The 22181-nt window shown below is 38.0% G+C and overlaps 1 protein-coding gene across 7 annotated transcripts in view; it reads right to left on the bottom strand.

Annotated features, from left to right (window-relative positions):
- fstl5 (follistatin-like 5) overlaps positions 1 to 22181 on the bottom strand; it is a 165940-nt gene that overhangs the window by 54808 nt on the left and 88951 nt on the right. For all 7 annotated transcript variants that reach the window (XM_071506976.1, XM_071506977.1, XM_071506975.1 and 4 more), the window contains 2 exons: positions 18817 to 18937; positions 2550 to 2716 (listed from right to left, as the gene is read on the bottom strand). In XM_071506976.1, the coding sequence (XP_071363077.1) occupies positions 2550 to 2716; positions 18817 to 18937 (288 nt within the window). The remainder of the gene's footprint in view (positions 1 to 2549; positions 2717 to 18816; positions 18938 to 22181) is intronic.

Genomic DNA, 22181 nt, shown 5'->3' with positions numbered 1-22181 from the left:
AATTACAGTAAGCTGCTTTGTCAAAATTTAGAGAGGCTCTATTGAACTCTGGGATACAAGCACATCACTGGGATTAATGCGCAATTCACTAAGTCTGAATGTCGACTAAAAAAACCTCTAAAATAACCATGTTCTAAACTGGGAAGGCCTGCGAGATTAGAATGCATAAACCTCCCATGTGTACTCACAGGAATATGACTCTAATTAAGGCTGGCAGTGGCTGCTCACAAATATTAACAGCTAGCAATTATACAGAAATTGTCTGCAAGGCAATTTAGAATGGGTCTGTGGATGCCAGGTGCAGACAAAATCCATTCTCCTCTCTGGAAGGAACAACAATGATTGACTGGAAGTCTCAGAGCCAAATATAAATCTGGATTAAACCGGCGTTGGTGTGCCGCTTGTGTTCCATTGGTAGTTTCTCTTGGTGTTGCCTGGTCTGCACACAGTTTTCTGATGAGCCACTGGAGACTGTTGGTGCTCATGTTGCTTCACTTGCTGCTGGTGTTCAGCTGCTCTCTGGAGGTAAGCTGTACACTAGCGGAGGTTGTAAGCTCAAGCTTTGTTAAGCAAAAACAAAAAATCAAATGTGACAATCACATACCCACAGGGTCGACATACAGCGTCTGAAGACACAGATTAGTCGTAGTATGCTGTATGTACCATAGACTGTGAAGTGAAATTCTAATCAACAGTAAATACAGGTAATACTAAGATCCTAGGGTTCCAAAGTGGCTCAGGGTAATGAAAACTAAAAACTGTTAGTTGCGTCCTTTCTCCAGCTCTGTTCTATCTGTGATCTGTAAGTCAAGACTTGAGTTCTGTGGACTGAATTCAAACGTTGATGCTTTCTCCAGCAGGATGATGTTGCAAACCACAAAAGGCCAAGCTTTGATTGATCACCATCACAGCCTGTTCTCTCAACAATGGGCGAAAAATGATGATTGAGGTGAAAAATGACATTTTTTAAAAGTTCTCATACAAAATCAGAGAAATGTCCACCAATTTCAAAGGATAACAGGTCATTTCAAGTCCTTTACCTAAATGCTATCCCTGTTACAGCTATTGATGAACTTCCTTCCTTTTTTGGGATACCATGGACATACTGAACAGCATTCAGCATTTGGCAGCAGACGCTTTTATCCCTGAGGTTACATTTGAATTGAAAATACACCTGAGCAAGATCTGATATTAGTCACAGGAGAAACTGATGACGCTGTGTGAAGCACAGACCACCTCTGGTCTCAGAACCTCTGGTTTTATCAGGGGATAAAACAAAAACTACCTCTACTGAATCTACAAAAAAATGGAAAGAAGTAAAACAGTTCTTGGAAAGAAAATATATGAAAGATAGATCAAAGCTCATGTTGACCTTACAAGACCTCACACCTTTTCTTTTTTTTCTCCCACGAATCCACCAAAAGATATTCAGAGTGTTTTTAAGCAATAATTTTTTTCTTAATAATTTTTGACATTTCTTTTTTTTTGTTACACCCAGCACTTGCAAGCATCTTTGTTTTGGCTATGAATTGCTTAAAAGAAGTCATAATATATAACAGAAAATGACCAAAATAAAAAAAAAAAGGCAAACGGTGGAAATGCTGTTACTCTCGAATGCATGGCCTTAAAGTAACCTCATGGTTTGAAGCTGCTCTTTATAGGAATCACACATCATCAACAACACCAACCAGCACACTAGTTTAGAGCCAGTTGATGGTGCCAAGGATGACTGGCGACAGCTGGGCGCCTCTTACTCATTTTAAGGGTCATCAACATTTAATGTTACATTAGCGGCTTCGCTGGGTCTCCCTTTATCTACTGCGACAGTGTTGACTTAATTATGCACAGCAGTATCACACTCATCTTGGTCAGCCCTGACACACACAGAGGAAAAGGGTAAGGCGAAAGAGGTCTCCCTTTTCTGTACCTCGCAAGTATCCTTGCTCCTTTTGATGTGGATGAAAGTGACACAGAGGGCTGTCTGGAGCCATGCATGTAGATTAACACACACACACAGACACGCACAGGCTTTCACCGAGTTGTAAAAGTAGCTCCTTCCTCTAGGGCTGAACCCCTTTGGTATCCCCCTTCATCTTCCTTTTTTGTCTGAAATCCCTGTCCCTCCCAGCAGTCTCTAAACACAGACACCAAGAATACAAACTGACATCCTGGATTACTGTCAGACCTACAATACAAAGCCAGCGCCAACAGTGAAATAAAAAGTGCTGACAATCTGAGCCGCTGCCAAAAAAAATAAAGTAGAAACATGATGAGAAAGAAACGTAGGATGAAATTATCCGAAATTTACAGCTCCTCTCTGAAACTGTCGTTAAAAAGTGATGATGCTTCACAACATGAAAACACAGTAATCAGATCTGTTCCCTGCATGTGTTCAAGTAATTCAACTACAGGTCTCATTATCTAGCCATTTACATATCTATCAGCGTATTTATCTATGTCCCTATGTGTCTACTCATATTTGTAGCTACATATTTATGGACCCATCTACCTATGTAGTACCAATCGATCAGATGGCTGTTGGTTCTTACATTAACGTCTTCCAGGTTTAAAGAGTTCAGATTTTGATGGTTTCTCTTCCACAGTATAGGAGGCCTCTGCTCCCCTGTAATGGCACATGTCAACACGGTGCTCTGGCCAACTGTGACTGTGGTGACGCTCACTTTCTGGTCATCTGGAAGAGTGAGCAGGTACACATCTGTTGACAAGAGGAAAAAAATGACACAACATTAAACAGACTGAGTAAATGTGGCAACAATTCCAGTTCTTTTTAAAACTTTTAATTTAAGCAAGTTAGTTTAAACAAGGAAAGGAAATGTGCTCAAGTCAGAGTGCTCCTATACTTTATATCTGAAATTTGATAGACTCTTTCATGTAACAGCTCATAATTCAGAGCAATAAACCCACTGAGATACTTCACAATGATAGAATTCATGTTTTGCTCACGTTTTTCTCTTAATGAAGCCTGAAAACAAGAATACAAAAATACAAGAGTGTCTCAATTAGCTGCTGTTGTGCTGTTGAGGCAGATGTTTGCTTAGTTAAAGATCCATTGAGGCTGCACAATTATTGCAATTTTCAAAGTAATGGGAATGAATTAAGTTTAATAATCTGCATAATTAATGTGATAATACTATAATGGAAGTTCTTCTTTCTCTGTTCATCTCTCTGAGTATCCACTTCCATGTACCTTTTTTTTGCTAACAGAACAAAGCAGACACTTTTGTGGAGTACCAGTGCTGCTGGTCTGCTGACTGCTGAAATCTCATCTGAAGCTCACTGCTTTTTAACTAGAAGTTGGAATATTTTTAACGTGCTCAGAGGTTCTGAGAGTTTAAAACAAGCTCGGCTCTCCACGCTGTTGTAAAAGCCCAGGAGTGCATCCTTTCTGATGAAAGTAACATTGAAAAAAACTGCGCTGCCAGGAGATTTTCCCCATGGAAACACAGCCCTAGACCTCGATCAGAGTCAGTGCTTTGCTTGCCTCAGTATTCCTGCAATAGCTTTTCAAGCATGTTTCTGGTAATGATGAGAGTTAATTTTTACCTAATTCTGAGAGAAAATATCACCACAAAGAAAATCCAAGGTGGGGTGGTGAGAGGTTATCATGGCTATGGTTAGTTAATGCCTTTTGTGTGTCAAGTATTTTGATGAGACAATGAGTACAATGTACACTCACCCATTTTTTGGTGGCATTATGTAACTTGGCCTGTGAGAGAATGCTTTTTAATCTTTCTCTTGGGTAATGAGCAACAGAGCAAAAGGAAACAGAGACTCAATTTGTTCTGCTCCTAAGGGCATGAAATACAAAACCTAATGAAAGAGCAGGTCCAGCAGACAGTGTTCACTTGCTACAGCTCAGAGAATAAGGATGAGAGCACCTTCAATTACAGCATGACTCCAGCGGCCCTGTACCAATGGCCTCTGAAAGCTTTTTTTAACCCTCTCACTGATTTGCTGCGTTTGGGCCACTTGTTGTGTCTTTGAACTGTGAACTTGGCTCACCCATTAGATCCAAACCAAACTGACTGGAGCCATGAGACAACTTATACTTCTTTTTAGTAGGAAGCTCAGAGTTAAGACGTATAACCTCTCATTTGCCCCCATGAAACCCTGCTTAAGCCCAGGCAAATCACTGCCAGGCTTACATCAAAATTAGAGGATTAATAACAGCTGCTTCTTCTGAGTGGGAGTTTACCTCTAACTTAAGATGACTATACTGTTAGCAAAGAGTTGATTTCTTATTTAACTGTTTGTTTTAATTTTCTGATTTAACAAGTGAAAAGCAGACAATCAATAATATGAAAATCATCCTAGTAAAAATCTTGTATTCTATGTATTCTGTTTATAAAAATACAATGTGTGCAGCACAAACACTGTAACACTGTGCCCACCCCCCCCCCCCCTTTTTTTTTTTTTTTTTTTTTTTAAACTTAAGTGTGGTGCATAATCAGCAGCTCATTTACATTTTCTAATTTTCACATTTCCTAGTTTTCTCTTCTCTTTCCATTAATAGACGCATTACTGATAACTGGGTGATCCTCCTGCTGATATGAACAATTTTTGGGGGCATGGGGGCCTAAATCTAAGTGAAAATCACTTTTACACGGGCTGGTAACAAAAAGGGGTATATTTTTCCTTAAACTATCAACCACATTATAAGATATGTTACTGTGTATACATAGAAAGCCATGTAACAGAAACAGCTTAATGTAGTCAAACACAATTGAAAGGTGTTTGTGCTTAACCTTACTGCTTTGTGGACAAAATAAGAGAAACATTGCATTTCAATGCAACACCACTAATGTTAACCTCAAAATTTACCACAGAGTTGAGCCGACTGCTGTGGCAAAGTTGACAAAGATTGAACAAATCAGCTCTATGAAGCTAGTGTATATTGCCAGGCTATTGCATCAGATTGTATTATACATTCCAGGTGTTCTCATTGCAGAGTCCACTTCCAAGTATATTGTAAGTTGTAGTAAATGTCATCTTTAGATTATATATTTTACTATATTTATTTTCTATTATGAGTATTTTTATTTCCTGTTTTGATGATGCACTTGTTTATTTTATTTTTAACTGTGGTACTGTAAGATTTTTGAAATAAAATGTTTCATTATTATTCTTATACATACAAAAACATCTCATACAGACACACAAGCAGAATTGAGAAAGCAGGTCTCAAATATCTATTAATGAGCCAGACTTTCATTTCTAAAACGCAAATGTGAGTTATTCATTCATTAATTTCCTGCACAGATAAAAATTCCTCTTGTGACAAATATAACCGATAACTTGTGTTGATCTAGAAAAGGAAGGGTTCAAATGGTACATGAAAAGCAATAATCAACTTCATAACACATCTGAAACATTTCCCCTGTGGACATAAATTGACAGAACTCATTTGATGGAACAAGTTTGATGAGTAAAGAGATGCTTGTACATAATAAGTGACAACACCAGTCAGCAGGGGTGATGTGACAGCCATCATGGGCACAGAGAATTGAAATGACTGAAGGAAAATGAAAATTTTTGGAGGAAAAAAAATTTGTTTTACAAGGCCTCATTAAAAGTGTATTTTGTCCAGTGTGGCTACAGCTGAGCGACTCTATTCTGTCAAAGTTCAGCAGGATGTTCAAAAAAAGGGCTTATTGACACGGAGAGAATGACAACACGTCAGCCTGCAGCCAGTCGTCACTCTTTTTGACAAATGGAAAATTCAGGTGGACATTTCTTGAAGGATGGAACAAACTTTAACTTCAGAGCTAAAGTTCAAACTGTCCTAAACTGTGATGACTAAGTGCTCCTTTCAGAGTTAGCTGAACTGACTTTGTTGTTTCTTTGGTATAACATGACAGACCCACAGGGATGGCAAATGTCAACAGATAACAAATACAGTCTATTACAACTTGGCCTTTATTTTCGTAGCTCTGGCTATCTGTTCAATCAAGCTAAGATAGTATTGTACTCAGAGTAACAGCTGTGATCTTGAAAAATGGCAATATCTCAAAAAATAGGCTCAGTGGTGCAACAAATAAGTTGTACAAGTTGTAAACAAACAGAGAGTTGGGCAAGAAAAAGTGACTGCACCAGTAATGTCATCAATACAGCAAATACAATAGGTTTAAGTTGAACCAGCGAACCTGTCTTTAAACGGGAATCGATGTTTACAATGGACAGTTTGGGTAATAATTTTACTGTTGACCTTTGTTTTCTCTTTCAAATACATGTCTAGTATTAGAGATTCATGTTTGTTGGTACTTTTTTATTGAAGTTTAAAATTTTTAAGATTGACAAACCTTTTCTCATATTGACTATGTTTTCATCTCTACACAGCCATATGATAAGACTCCAGATTCAATTTCTCCCCATGTCTCTCTCAGATCACAGTAAAATAACCATTCTCTCTGCTCCAAAACCTGCAGCTTGTTGGCATTTCAACTACCGCTGAATGAAACCTTCCTAAAAAAAATAAAAGAACAATAGAATATAATATAGAATATAAAAGAACATAATTGAAGTCTTGAGTAGTGGCTAAAAGGTGTTTTGTCAGGTCATACTGACCGTGACCTTTGAGCTTTGACCACCAAATTCTAGTCAGTTCGTCCTTGAGTCCAAGTGAATGCTTGTACCAAAGTGGAAAAAATTCCCTCAAGGCGTTACAGAGATATCATCCCCAAGAGAATGGGACAGACGGACAACCCGAAAACAATATGCCTCTGGCTCTGGCTGTCACTGGTGTGGGTGCATAAAAAAATTGTCTCATGTTGCATTAATATGCAAATTTAGTGCAGTTTGGTGCAGATTTAGAGGGGTTTTGAGTTTAAGGTAGTTAAATGCATTACAGAAAGGCTTGCCTAAATGTAAATTAGTGGGTTTACTTAATTAATGTCAAAGAAAAAGAACCAAAACAAACAAAAGCAAAGCAATTTACAAAAATCTCACAAACAATAACTGAATAAATAAGGAAAATCAGCAGGGAAAGTAAACAGCCCTGAGCCTGAAAGTGAAAAATTAAGGAGTGGACCTTCCATCAGTCATGCATCCTCCTCCCCTGACACTGATAACACTATAGCCAGCAGATCAACACACCATGCAGCCACTTGGGGCATGGAGTTGAGGTGGTGGTAGGTGGATACGCTGACAAAAATCTCCTTCAATAATGTCTCCCTAACCATTCAATTACAGCCCCCTTGTATCTTAATGCTTCTGGAATACGCTGCAAGCAACAAACTCAATTTGCCGCTGATCCCCGTGGGGATAGAAATGTGTGAAGTTATAGGGAGAATTTAAAGAAGAAAGTGGGCGACAGACGGCCAGGCTGGCTCCTTCATAGCTTTAGCTGTTGGATGGAGGAAGGAGGGGAGGGAAGAACGAAGTGAGGGCTAGAATCCGACCTGAATGAGAAACTCCTCAGAGAGATGGAAGTCTGGGCTGTTGGAGCCGACTCAAACACTTTGAGTCCCGCACCTCCTCTGTGAGAGATTTATCAGAGGTAGAAGTGGCCTTGGCTGCTTTTTGGTCTGATTTGAGGCCTGAGGGACTCAGCCTCCTGGGAAGGATCAACCTTCACCGTACAACCTGTAATTAGTGATTAACGGGGAAGTCCAGACTTTTGATTTACTCTGTTCTTCTCCCAGAATGGGATGTTGGTCAGTGCCACGGTGAGAGGTAAATCACCTATTGCACTGGAGGCAACAAGCTTGTCAGGGAAAATAGCCTGGGCCTGCAGGACGTTGTGAGGGGCCAGCTGCATGAAGACAAATTGCACCAAGGTTGCTCAGCCAACCTCCTTACTCCATCCTTTATCATGCTCTGTCGCTCTCTTTCTCAAACACATGCTCACTTGCTCTGTCTCTCTTCACCAAGTCACCAACACACTACCTCTCTCTCCCTCTCTCCCCCTCTCAATGATGTTCAATATTACTAAGGCTGAATGATTGTGTACCCCCATTTGCTTTGAGTTTGACGTTTTGAAGTGGAAATAAAAGTATCTTCCCTGATGCTGAGTATTCATAGCCCATACACAAAGAATCAAAAGGGGAAAAAAACCCAAAACAGAATACACATCCATGTGAACACTCTCTGATCTTGGCTGAGTTGATTTGTGCAAACTCTCTCCCAAAGCAAGAAGAATGGAGTCTCTGTTTTTGATACTTCAGATGAGTGACTCAGTGGACTTAGTGAAATAGTATGAACGCTGCAGCTAACATACTCCCTTTGTTGCTTATTTTTGCTTTGAATGTTGAACTGCTGCCACTAGTCACACTACTAAACAAAGTGGCCTCATGTACAACAAAAAAACAATATAACACTAATCAGGTGATTTTAAAATACACCCAAAGAAAAGCACACAGGCTGACGGGGAGAGATCATGCCTTTGTACTGTTCCAGGTTGTATTTCTGCTTAGCTATTAACTATTAGATATTAGTATAAAAGAGAAAACAAATATATAACCTGACTGTGATGTTAAATGAGGAAACTCCCATGGGGATGGAGGGTGTGTGTGTGTGTGTGTGTGTGTGTGTGTGTTTTTGTGGGTGGTTGGGTGGGGGGGTGTGTGTGTGTGTGTGTGTGTGTGTGTGGGTGGTTGGGTGGGGGGTGGGGGTGGGGGATTGGCTCCAAGTGGAGCTGTTACTTTTGTGTATATATTTCCTGTTTTTCTTTCGCACGATGTTTGCCTGACAAAGACCTTAAAGGGCAAAACACTGCCTATCTAATTTTCTAAGTTTCAATATTTCCAAGTGGAAATTGTATACTGCCTTTATCCTGTACCTTTACCAGACTAGGGTTTGTATGTGCAGACTACCCACCGTCTTTGTTTTGCATGCAGGCCACTTTGAATGCACGTTACGTTGGCCCTTAAATATATATATATACACACACATGGCAGCATTTTCAACAAAGTACTTTACAATAAACAACAAAATAAAATGGAGTAATTTCCGCCAGTATTTAATTTATCAGTGTCTTATAGTTTGATCTTATATTGTTTTGTTTCTTTGTTTTTTTGTTAAAACACCTTCAAGTTTTGTAATGACATACTTTCCTTGTGTATGGTGTTTTATTGCTTGTGCAAAATAAGCAAACTAAAAAAACAAGACGGAAAAATAAAAACAGATGTAAACATTGGCAACATCACTTGGAATTAAGATCTTCTGAGCATTTTTAAGGTAATAACTTCAATCAAAATCATCAGAGACAGGCATACTCACAAAAGTGAATTCATTAATGTAAATACATTTGTGTTTGTTTATGTGGAAAGCTCTGGAGCTCAACTTTAGGTCAAAGAACTTTGGCATCATTTTGAGGGCAGAAATACCTTTGATGTTGAATCTGAGCCTTTCCACTTAAATGAGATTATTTTATAATGCTTTGAACGGTCCCAATCCAAAGAAAATACTCCAAGCACAGCTACAGTGACCAGTCTTTAAGCATCCCTAGTCTCATCTTTCTGCATCAAGTAAACTAGAAGAAATAAATGTGTTTTTTGCAGCATTATTGCTTAAAAATGCAAAAATTAATTGTGTTAGGTAAAGGGTGAGGAGATTATTATTACCCACCTCCTCTCACCTCCCACAAACATTACAAATATGATGATGACTGTAAAATATTAACAAATGGCCTGGCCAAATGGTGAGTGCATTACCGCTGGCTTATCAGCCTCAAGTCTATTTCCAAAACAGCTGTTGGGAGATATCCTGAGGGAAGGCCAGCATTAGTATGCAACAGAACCTAAGAGGAGCTCTAATTGGACTAATTTTATCACTGCTACCTTGTGGAAAACAACTAATGAAAAATTCCCAATTCTTACTGCAAAAGGAGAATCTTCAAAATAGAGAGCATAGAGCACTTAAGCTATAGCATTCATTTTACTGAGAGTTTAATGTTGAGTGATGCCTGTTCCTTTACTATTCTGAGTTACATGAGAAATATGTTAAAATGTTTGTATGTGTTAAGACGGGAGGGTGTTTAGCACCTAAATAAATATTCATTACCGGCTGGAAATGCAGTTACTGTCTGCTCCTATTGGGCCCCACTACCAGTTCACCTCTGCACCAGCATCAGCCTCAAAACACATTCAAGAAGTTGCACAACTGCAAATGGTGAGTGTCAACACCTTCTACTGGCTGACAGGAGATGTTAAATGTTGAGCAAAGAGGATGAATGCAGCAATCTGTTTACACTGAACAGCTTAACAATCCTGACAGCCAGAAAAGCACGTTGAACCTCTCTGAGTCAGAGGGCATAAAATATATTTTTAGAGAAGGTTTCTCCATACAGGGAATTTAAACCTGAACCCTCGGTGGTGCGTGAGTGCTACTGAAGCGTTCATTCATTGAATCCAAAAAGACTGACCTCTCACAGCTTCACTGTCCTCACAACCAGCCTCTTTGTCAGCAGCAGGGCGGTCACTGATCTTTACGAGGTTGAGTAACATCAGAAATTCAAAGAACAAAAATTGTTTTAAATTTAGCTCCATCAGGGGTTTACAAGAAGCAAACAGCAGTGTTCAATGTGGAATAATTTATTTCTTTCACTCACCATTGCTGCATATGGCTATAGTGAAACCAAACAGCTCATACCCAACTTAAGTGATCATTATCAATATAAAGGAAGGGAAATTCACAACAAAGTAGTATTGGAATTTGTGTGATCTATACAGCTCCCTATGAAGTTTACACAAAAAAAAAAGACTTGGGGCTAGTATAGTGACACACTTCTTCTTGGGAGTGGATGTGGATTGAAAGAAAGGCTGCTGTTGTGGATTGTCTTTTATTCAGATGTATTGTTCTGGCAGTTATATTTTATCAAGTTCTTTCAGATATAACCCTTTCTGTTTCTGCTCCAAAAAATGAAAAATCATGTTGCTTAAAGATTTATCCTGCCATAAAACATTCCCTCTCATTTTTATTGGGTTTACACCACAGCAATGACAGTCTACCAGATAGATAATTGCTTCCTATCAGTGACCAGTCAAAGACAGTAATAAATCTAAATCTATGTAATGCTAAGTGTCTAGTTTGTTTGATCCATAGTTGAAGCTTTATGCTGCAGACATCTTTTTCTATTCTACCAAAAACCAAACAGCTTTGTTTTTAGTAAATGTATCTGTCTATCTGTATAACTGTCATCAAGTTCAAAGGAAAGAACAATCCTCACTTGAGAATTGCTGAGAAAATTGGCCTTTGTACTTCAGTTGAGGATCACTTAGAATTAAAAAAAAAAAAAAAGTAATTCAACTCCTTTTAAATCTCTTTAATACATTCTGGAGATAAAAAGTGATATGTTGGAAAATGAACCATGAATTATGAAACCATTTTAACACCACTTCTCACAGCCTCTGAATGGAGTGCTCAGCAGGGGTTCTGACAAGTAAAAGCCTGTGTATCCATTAATTGTTGCTGTGCCAATGGTGCTGAATAACAGCAAACTTCCCTTAGTGGAAGCATTGAAGGAAGGAGCCCTGGCTGTTGGTTTGGATGTCTAATTATAATCTTCACAGAAGTAGAGACTGTAAGTCAACTAATTGTTGAGCTTGGCAAACTTTCTGCAAATGTAGGGATTACACCAGACTTGGAAACACACAAGATTAAAGCTGTTGTGCATTTAAACAAAAGGGAATAGAAGGAATGTGACATAAAGAAACAAAAATTGGCAAGGATGTTAAAAAAATTATTTAAAAAAGTTATTAATTAAAAAGAAAATCAAAACTACACAGCCACAATTGACATGATACCCCTAAGCAAAAGTCATTCAAACGAATTTGCTAAAAACTATATTTGAATCAAATCCGTGAGGTTCTAACTCCAGCCCTTAACCAGGAACAACAATTGACATGTCAATCATCTCCCTATATAAATTTGACCAAACCATAATATTTCCTCAACTTTAAACAAATAGTCAGTTTCAAAATTCATGCATAACTTTGAAAACAACAATTATAAAACAATCTCACCACATGATCCATTTTGTTATTACATGTTGGATTTTAAAGCCAACATGGACAAAAAGTAATTCCATGACAAACAAGCAAGTACCCTCTGCTGATGTGATATGATTAAAAACTTACTAAATGGACCTTGTGGTGAGATTAATTTCTCAAATAATCATGAAGGTTTAGTGGCCTAAAATTGGGTATGCGCTGGCAATAGAACATCCCTGAAAAAAAATCCTTTAATTGAACCTGGATACTGTCTGTTTGTGCAGTGATGTGCCACCTCCATGGGTCATTTCACAGCCCAAATGCCAGTATGACTTCCCCAAGGACCTGTCCAATTGGCCAAAATGCCCCTCTTGTGACCTCAGCAAAAAAAAACCCTCATCAGAAGTCCAACAAATACTCACTTTTCTCTGCCCTTGCCACTTTAAGTGTCACTCCACTTCTCAATCAAGCTCTTCACATAGTTGCTGATCAGACCTGCACAATGTTCAGGAGGAGTTCTGGACCATTCTTCCTTATAGAGCTGCAGCAGCTCAGCAATATTCTTGGGATGTTTGGTGTCAGCAGCTCTCTTCAGGTCATTCCACAGCATCTCTACTGGATTAAGGTTACTTGCTTTGATATTTAGGGTCATTGTCAACTTCTACTAAGCCTCAGCAGGTGTACTGCCACCCTGACATTATCCTGTAAGATATCTCGATAAACTTGAGAATTCATTTTCCCCTTGATGATGTGAGCTATCAATGCCAGCTCCAATCTTTTCATTGATTCTACTCCTGGTGTGATAACTTCTGACTCCAATTAGCTCTTGTCAATGCCATTAGCCAAGGGATTCACATACTATTTCCAGCCTACACTGTGAATATTTGAATGATGGACATGAATAATACAATGATAATTTTTTTTTTTAGTTAAAATAGATTGTGATTGTTCATAATTGTAAGTTTGATGAAGAGCTAGCCACATGTTGGGTTGCCACATGTATAGGCAGTGGAGTATCATCCCTGATATTAACGTACAGTACAGATACTGGTGTTCCCCTTAATAGAAACAATATCAGTTCTCACCTTGAACTCGTGCTATCTGTGATGGCCACATGAACATCACAATACGATGGATCATATTACAGTCCATCTTAGTTTCCCTCCAGTCCCTCAGGAGTCCAACAGGCGCTCCAAGGCTTCTAGCCTCAGCAGAAATCAAAGAGCTGTATCTCCTGGCTGTGTGTTCTGTCAGGTGGTGTCAGGGTTCAGATCGATATCCTAGCACCCAAGAACACCAAGCAGGTGTGAGATGCATCCCACAGAGCAGCAAAATAGCATTAGTACTCTACTTTATAGAAAAGTACAATTAAGGTCATTACTGTGAATCAGCAAAATACTGTTTACTGAATAAATACTAGAGACAAGCTAAAATGAGGGTAACTACTGTAGTCATAACAGTGAATTACATAAAGTAGGATAACTTCTGTTACTGCTGTTACCAGAGTGTCTGCTGTGTATGGACTTAAGAAGAGGTTTTGTTGGGGATGAGGTTTAATGCTAACAAACTAGCCTGAGGGAGCATTCAGACAGGGGATTCTTTCCAAGCACTTGCACATTCATTTTCATTGTTGTCTGTGAAGCAGCACGTCTAGACGGTTGGAGAATGCATTTAGTAGGTGTACCCAAACTAATAACATTTAAACTGCATGGTGCACAGGCAAAGCACCCTGTGATTGCCCAGCCAACTTCAAAGGGCTTAAAAAGCACATTGGCACAAGAATGCAGTCACAGTTTGCCTCATGTGTAGCAGCTTTTAAAGTGCTACCTTACTTGGTTAATGTTAAGCAACCTATTACACGCTGTCCATCACTTGCACTGCATGGATATGCCACCTGAAATCAGACTGGTAAGTCGAGTATCAGGTGTGCTATGTTCCAGACTCCCTTTTTATATTTAGGTAGAGATAATACTTGGCAAACTGTGAGCATGACCTTTTCTAAGTTTATTCAGCAGTGATCACAGATGTTGACTGGTCTGCTGCAGATGACAAACATCCTTCTAAGCACTGACGGCACAAAAGTGGTTTCAGCTATCTTGTTTTAGCAGAGTGCACAGCTCCAGATGCATAGAAGAAAGTACTTGATTGCAATGCAGAATTGTGCAGAATTGTTGCATATCTACTTACTGAAATGCAATTATATTTCAGCTCTACTGACTGACAGAGTGAAGTACAGGTACTGTACTTTATACATCGATGCTCATACTGGTGTTTGTAGGCTATAGGATAGCTGCTCTACACGGTGTCCTACATTACAAATTATTTATCACAAAACTTTATTTATACCTGAGTTAGGTACATTTAAGGTTGCTGCTGTGCCTTTAATAGTGTAAGCCTTGTGACAATGCTACTTTTTTCTGTCTTGGCAGTGCATATAGTTGATGTTAATGTCTGTCAGTCAATGCCCCAATGTGCTGTGACACTCCTACCAAAAGTTAATGACACTTTATGATAAATGGCACCTTATCTGTTTACCCATAATGCACTGGGCCATCAGTCACCAAAATTATTGAATGATGACAAGGAGCTGACTATCAGTAGTGTGGCAGACATCATTCATATCTGTAACATCATCTAATTAAACACATCACTTCTGCCAGACAGTTTCCTTACTGCAAGCTGAAGCAAATTGATTCTCAACCCCCTTCTTGTCTATGCAAAGGAGGAATGAATAATTCATGGACATTAAAGTCTTATCTTCTGTCCTGACAAACAATGTTGCCACGCTTTGAATATTCTACAAAGGTGTGCAAAGGGTCCTTATTAGCAGAGTAGTCAGACAGGTGCCGTTTTCATGGGGAGTCATTCTGAATTTGCTGCTGTTCGTTTCCAAGCTGCGCCATAATTCTGGACACACTGGATCAACAGATTTACTGTCTGACAGTGCTGAGTTTACGACAGCGCTTAAAGTATTTGCATAGATTTTTATTGCTGCCACTCAGAGATTATGATTGCAATGACTGCCATGCATTTTTGCCTCAGTCACTGTGACCATGGTCTATAAGACCAAATAATTCTATGCATTCTGTCCATGACTCTCCACTGCATTGCTTGTCTCCTGGCTACATCTGCAACCTACAAGCCAATGTAGTACAACGCAAGCCATTACTGAAAATGCCTGTAATTGCATTTTGTCAACAGCTGTGCACATCCATCCATTCAGATAAAAAAAATAAAAAATAAAAAAATAAAAAAAACAGATGCAGCTCTAACAGTGTGATATGCTATGGTTGTTTTATACCTGTATGTGGAAGAGCACCAACAGTCATAAAATAGATTGGCCATGCTCAGTAAATCTGACCAACTAGTGTTTTTTAGTCAATTCAATACCATCATAAAAAGTAATGTGTTTCCAATTAGCCTTTATTTCCTAATATGATTGTTTTCTAATGTGATGATGTTAGATGATTGTGGGTGGTTGTCACAGCAAGGTACATAATGCAGCACTGTGATATGGCAGTGATGCAGGTGATTTTTAAAATGGATAAGATGGGTTTGAATTAGAGGTCTTCACGGGTCCACTCGGTTCTGAGGGATCAAGACCCGACTCAGGACCTGAGTCAGACCTGGTGCAAACTCTGGTCAGTGTAATCACGTTAGGTTGGGGCTCATATTACTGCCGCCAGTCTCGGGTCTGTGTGTCAATATGTCTAATATCCAAGTGGACCCAAACATATGTGGTATCAGCCCTAATAATGTGGTGCATCATGATTACTACGGTATGTTTTTGGGGAAGAGTTCACAGGAACTTTGTTCTGATGAGGGAAATGAAGCCAAATCAGTAGCCTGCGGGATTGATACTATGAAATGTCTTTTGAAATTGAACTTATAAATATCAAATCAGTTCTAACATTTTGTTTTGTGAATCTATCGCCCAATTTACAGCTACAGAATATCTTACTGTTGGTGCAGGAGGTGGAAATATGACTTACAATTATTGATAAAAAATTGTCTTTAAAGCACACAAATAATATAGTTTCTATGACTGTACATTTACTCTTGGGACATTATTATGATTCTATTTCTGCTCCTTTACACCACAGCTTGTTAATTGATTGAATTAATTAATAGATCATCATCAGGTCCATCCGTTCTTGGTCCCTTGGATCTCTTCTTTGAAAATTAATCTAAGCATGTCAGGTACAAGCAGGTTATCCATGGGTCTGGCCCTGGTTTACCATACATTTACAATTTATTTATAGTCTCCAATTTATAGTCTCCACTTTTTTCTTTGGAACACACCACAGGTGATAATGTTTCGAAAAAAGTCTCTAAGATTTTAATGTGTCTGCTCCTTTGCACAATGACTGCTTTCACCATGACTCTGCTATCTTCACAATAAATAGAGTTCTATTGAAATTATGTGAATTGAAATGTTGAATACAGCTGTTAGTCTCCAGAGAAGGTGAATTTGTGACCTTATTATCAGCCTTTCTTTCTCAGCTGCCTCACAGACATACTGAGGACCTATCTTTAAAGCACCTAAGCATTTAGCAAAGTGAAGAAAGGTTTAACATGAATAAAGTACAGAAGACAACCACTGAGAACTACAATGCCCTTCAAGTATGTAAAACACTCATCTAAATTCAGTACTGGGTGAACAAAGGTGAAATGGCTTCAAGCTCTCCAGTAAAGTGTATGAAAATCTTGAGTCAAGAGTTGTTGATAAAGACAAAAAAACGACTTCAGTCGTACTAAACACATTAATGACTCATTGAACCGCTACTTTCCTGAGTGTACATGCAATCACCAGTCAAGAGTTTTAATGAAATGTTTCAAGCAATGAGTCATTGACATATTTGGACAGATATTCATTCATTGTCAAATAACAATGCTAAGTGGCACATAAGGAAAAAGAATGAAAAAGATCCTTTGTGAGCATTTAGGCTGGAAGTTCTAAAAAACTGAAGAGGAAGTAGTTGGAGTTAGCGCAACTTAACTCTTCAAGGAAGCACAGCTCTCCCCAGGTTGGTTCCGGTCCCTTTCTTTCTGTGATTTGCCAGAAAGGGTTTGCTCCCACACATTCATGTATAATGTGGCGATTAACAGACAAGGTGAGATTCTTTCACTTTGCCATTTGCTCTTGTGACTCTTTTATTGTCTGTTCTGAGAAATGCTTTAAATACAAAGAGCTGATGAGATGAAGGTTGATTATGAATTCTTTCCCACTGCTAAATGTGTCAAGCCAGCCAAATGTCAGAGGATATTCTGTCAGAGGATATTGAGCTGACTGAAAATGTCAGACAGCGAAGAACCATGAAAGAGAGCATGAGGAGGAAACAAAGGGAGGAAACTGGTTCACAGTTGTTGGTGCAACTCAGATATGGCAGAGCACCTGTCATCATTATGTTTCCTAATGAGGGGGGGCTTTGGTTTGAACTATTGTTTCACAGTAGTTGTGACCTGCTTCCTTTGGCACCAACTCTGGTTTTAAATCCTTTATCCATCCATCTATCCCACTGGATCAAACATCTGAAGACTGACAATACAACTGGCAACAATTTGGAGTTCAAAGAGAGTAAACCTTTGGCGAGATATCAAACACTATTCCAAGTTTATCACCACCTTAACTTTGAAATATTGCCCATGTTTCCAAGGAAATACAGACTGACAGTTCAGATGTTAAGAAGCAGATTCTCAGATTTCAAAGTAAAACTCAATCAAAATGTAATTAATCATCCTTTGTCTTTTATGGTGCCCATAAGGTTTATGCATTAAAGACAGACAGCTTATGTTTTATGTAATTATAAGAAAATTACCAGGAAGAAAAGCATGAGTATAAATGTTAATTATCTTTTGAAAAGATTTCTTTCAGGGTTGTTAGCTCTAACAGATTTTCCCTGTCTCTATGGTTTCAAGTTTCCTTTTCTGTTGCAGGTCGATCGTGATTATTGCACTACTCTCCACGTGGAACATGATTAACTGGTAAAAATAATGTAAACACCTTTCTCTTCATGTTTACGCACTAAGATGATGCGAACCCCTGCACACAGGATTATTTAAAAGTAGGGATTGACCGATTATCAGCAAGGCCGGTTTTTGGAGGCAATATTCATAATTTTTTCTATTATTGGAATCTTTTTTTTTAGCCAATAAAATAAATGAATTAAAAAATGTGCTACTTTCCCTTTAATGCAGCCACCTGTCTATAGTCACCACTTTTTTGTCTGAAGCAGTGTCCTGCCCACAGCACTATCTGATTGGTTACACGTCATGATTAAGAGCTTATCAACAGTGAAGGTTACTGTGTACACAGCCTGCCTTCATTGATATAAATGGTGGGGACAGAATTAGAAAGAACTTGCCGCTACAGCGAGAGTCAGTATGTAGCGGTAGTTTTGTGTTGGCATATCAGTTGCAAATATTGGATATCAGTCTCCTTGATTAATAATAATGTGAGTAAGATGTAACAAAAAATCCCAAAAAGGGAAAAGACTGCTGACCAGTTAAGAGCACAACAGGGTCATACTCAGGGCGTGGTTCCTCACACCCTGAAGATGACCTTGTTGTGCTCGAATCCTTGGCTCCATGCATGTGTGCCTGAAGAAAGCCCAGCAGCTTCCCTTTGTCTTAATTAACCATTTCAACTTCATGAGCACCTTGCATTCACCTGGAGATTCACAACAACATAACCGTGAGCATTTTGTATTTCTCTTTATAGTTTTTAATAATAATCAGTATTGGAATCTGCCCTGAACAAAAAAAGTACTCACATCCAGCCATTTTCATTCTTTTTTGCATTTCGAAACTCAGAATAGGTTTTTCTTATAACAAAAAAAATCTTTTGTTAATAAAACTTTGTACTCACCAAAAGCTGTGTAAAACTCATCCTTTGTCAGGTGCTCATCATCGTTGACATCATTGTACTTCAGAAGGTCAAACAACGTGCACTCAGAGAAATCCTTGGACAGGCCTTCTTGCTTGATGACCTTCAATGAGAATGCATTGATATTTGGTTAAAGAAGGCGGAAAGTATTTTTTTGTCTGAATTTTTCCTATCCTATCATCAACCCTGTCTCCTAAAATTGACATTAATATACCACTGATTTGCAAAAGCAAATACATTTTTCAAGACATGTAATCTGTATTAAAAAAATTGTACATTAATGTACCTGACAAATTTCAAAAATGCTTATATTGAACAAATTCATTGAAAGATTCACTAACAACATATTTGCACCCAAATATCCAATCTCGCAGCACAATATTTTCAAATAACAATTAAAGCATTATTTATCTTTTTATGTTGGTGTATAGGCACTGACAGCAAGGTTAGGGAAAGATCATGATCTGGTTTTAGACAAAAAATGTTAAATGGCTTTTTTATTAACATGTAACCAAACCATAATCTTTTGCTAATAATATAGAAACATAATTTCCAGGAGACACGTTTGCATTTTTTTATAGAAAATTTGTCTGCACATCTTGTTTGTCTAATACATTCCAAACTTAAAAAAAAAAGTCAACATAAAAGAATTACACTTAACCAGTACGCATACTTGGCAAACCGTCATAGTGATATTTTTCAAGGCACACCTCCATGCCCACCGACAGAACATGCGTCTCTTCAGAAGTACAATATATCCATCTTTTTAGCTAAAACTTAAATATATAAAATATAAATATCTATTTGATATGTCTATAAGAATTTATTTAAACTAACAGAAAAAATGACATGTATGAAAAATCTCTGAACTGAAAATCAAATATAAAGAAAAAATAAGTATACTCATTGATTAAATGTAATTCTTTTATGTTGAAAAGTACACGTGTAACGTCACCAGTCTTTGCAGCAACATAATAGCTTATTTAACTGGGTTTTTGATTTTGATCTTATTTTTGTAAACAGTATATACAATAGCCATTTTGTGGTCAAATTAAAAATAAAAAAAAAACAAACAAATTATGTGACGATCTTGGCCCATAAAGCATCCCAAGGTACTTGGCTAAATGTACTCACTTTGTTTACTTCATCACCTGTCTACTTTAAACAGTGTAAATATAATCTCTAATGAGTCAACATTATGTGCCCAATAAAACCCCTGTGTTGAATGTGAAAGTAGATGAAACACACACAATACTACTTGTCAGCTTATTGCAGACAGACTGAGACTCACTGAAGTTTTGTCATAATGGATGGTGAAAAGGCCCCAAATGCTGTGCAGGTTTCATCATCATCCTGCTAAAGCATGATCCTATTCAACACTCTCTACCTGGCATTGGCAGTAAAACATCCATCATAGTAGATCAGCAGTCAAAATGCTGATCACAAGGGACAGCTTTATACATCATGCCTCGTCCATCGGATCAGTGCACTCCCCTTCCCAAAAAAGAGTGACCTGTAATGGCATACCTTCAGTCTATCCTAGAAACACTACAAGTGACAAATAACTGTGCAGTACACAACAGAAGAGCTGCCTGTGTCTTTCACATCTTTAATCATTTTCTTCTTCATTTTCATCATTAATCATTTTTATTTTCTTTCTTGTAAGTATTTTATAATTCATAGTTCATCTACATCTAAACCAAACCAAAACTGAGCTAACAAATCAAACAAAAAAAATAAATCAAACCTTAAAATGCAATGCAGATTTTACACTGGAAAAAAAAAGAAAATACAAAACATTCTCAACTCAGTAATCTTTCTGCCTTCTTTCTGCTTGCTCTGACTGAAAATAATGCAGGTGGTCTTTGACAGATTTTTAAGTGGTGTTGAAGTCACTGGCTTTGTTGGCTAAAAGGTGTACTTTAGTGCTAAACTTGCATGTGGCTCCTGTGAAAAAATCTTTATTGCTGTCCCTCATCATTTCAAAAGATTTTTGCGCATTCAGTATAGTTATTTTATCCCTCAATAGGTTGTTAAGTGTGAGTAGAGGTCACTTGACCTATTTCATAATTGAAATTTTTCAATTTTCTTTTCCGAACAATATCTAGAACTGCATAAAAGACTCTCTGTATATCTCTGTGAAAGAACAAAAGCTATGACCCTGAAAACCCTGAAATGTCTTTATATGAACTATAATTAAAACATGTCTTTCTTCAGTTGAAAAACCTTTAAAAAAAACCTTTTAAAAATAATCTTTGTCGGCTAAATTGCAGATGTGTTTGCATCTAACCAGTTGCTTCATATGACAGCTAAGGTAGAAAGGGCCATGGCAGAGTACATGGTGAACAAGGTACTCTCGACTGATATCTTTTTTTTTTTTTTGTAAATTGTATAATTTCATGCAATCCGTCTTTGGTTTAATGATAAATGCGAACAATGCATATGGGAAAAAACTAGTTTGGTTTGACATTTTAAAAGTGCACACAAGACTTTGTTCAGCGGCATATGCTCCCTGTGCCCCTTCATGTGCACACTCGGCAAGTCAAGTAAGCCAGGATGAAGGATTTCCATCCTAGAATTTCAAATGAGTTTGGAGAATGCTCCAATTATAAAGGGCACTTAATGGTATGAGGGTGGCAGCCATGGTTTTGTACTTTCAACTGCTGATAAGAGTGTGATTTGCTTTTGTAGTGCACTTTAGAGGGCTTGTTCACAACAAAATTTTGTTTGCATAAATGTCTTGTCTTCTTTCACTTTCATCTTTTGTCAATAAGCAAAACTCTGCTCGTCAAGCTCAAGCAACTGAAGTTTAAAAAAAAACAAGCAGATTGTCCTGATGGAATCTAGGTGAATCTGAACCAAAACGTGTTCTGCATGATATTTAAAACTCAATAAAAAACTGTATCTTCTGAGCTATTAAATACTCTGAAATTACTTTCTGAGAGACATTTAATACACCAACATAAAACTCATTAAAGACCCAATTTAGGATTACGTTTAGCCACCCTTATGTTGAGGCACAGTTAACCCATGACTACCGTCTTTCATTAAGTGATTTATCAGAATGATGAAACTATTTCATGCTGATATTTATCATGCAATTATTTATTGTGCAGTCATTCTTTGAGTTGATAGTATGGAGAAGCAGAAAGATCTTCTCAAAATTTTAGGCTATAGATGTGTTCATGAGATTTGTGGTTTCCTGTCACTGCAGACGATCAGAAGTTTGGGTTGCAGTATGAGAGAGTGACAAAAAAAACTGTTGCTGATAATAAATCAAGAGGTTGATTTTGAAGCTTAACATAAAAAGCTCAAATCAGAAAGCCACCATTCTCACACAGCTATGT

The sequence above is a fragment of the Trachinotus anak genome, unplaced genomic scaffold (assembly GCF_046630095.1).
Source record: "Trachinotus anak isolate AG129_WGS33_773 ecotype Australia unplaced genomic scaffold, CSIRO_AGI_Tana_v1 ptg000021l, whole genome shotgun sequence".
Classification (NCBI taxonomy): Eukaryota; Metazoa; Chordata; class Actinopteri; order Carangiformes; family Carangidae; genus Trachinotus; species Trachinotus anak.
This window is presented reverse-complemented; position numbering and strand designations above follow the sequence as displayed.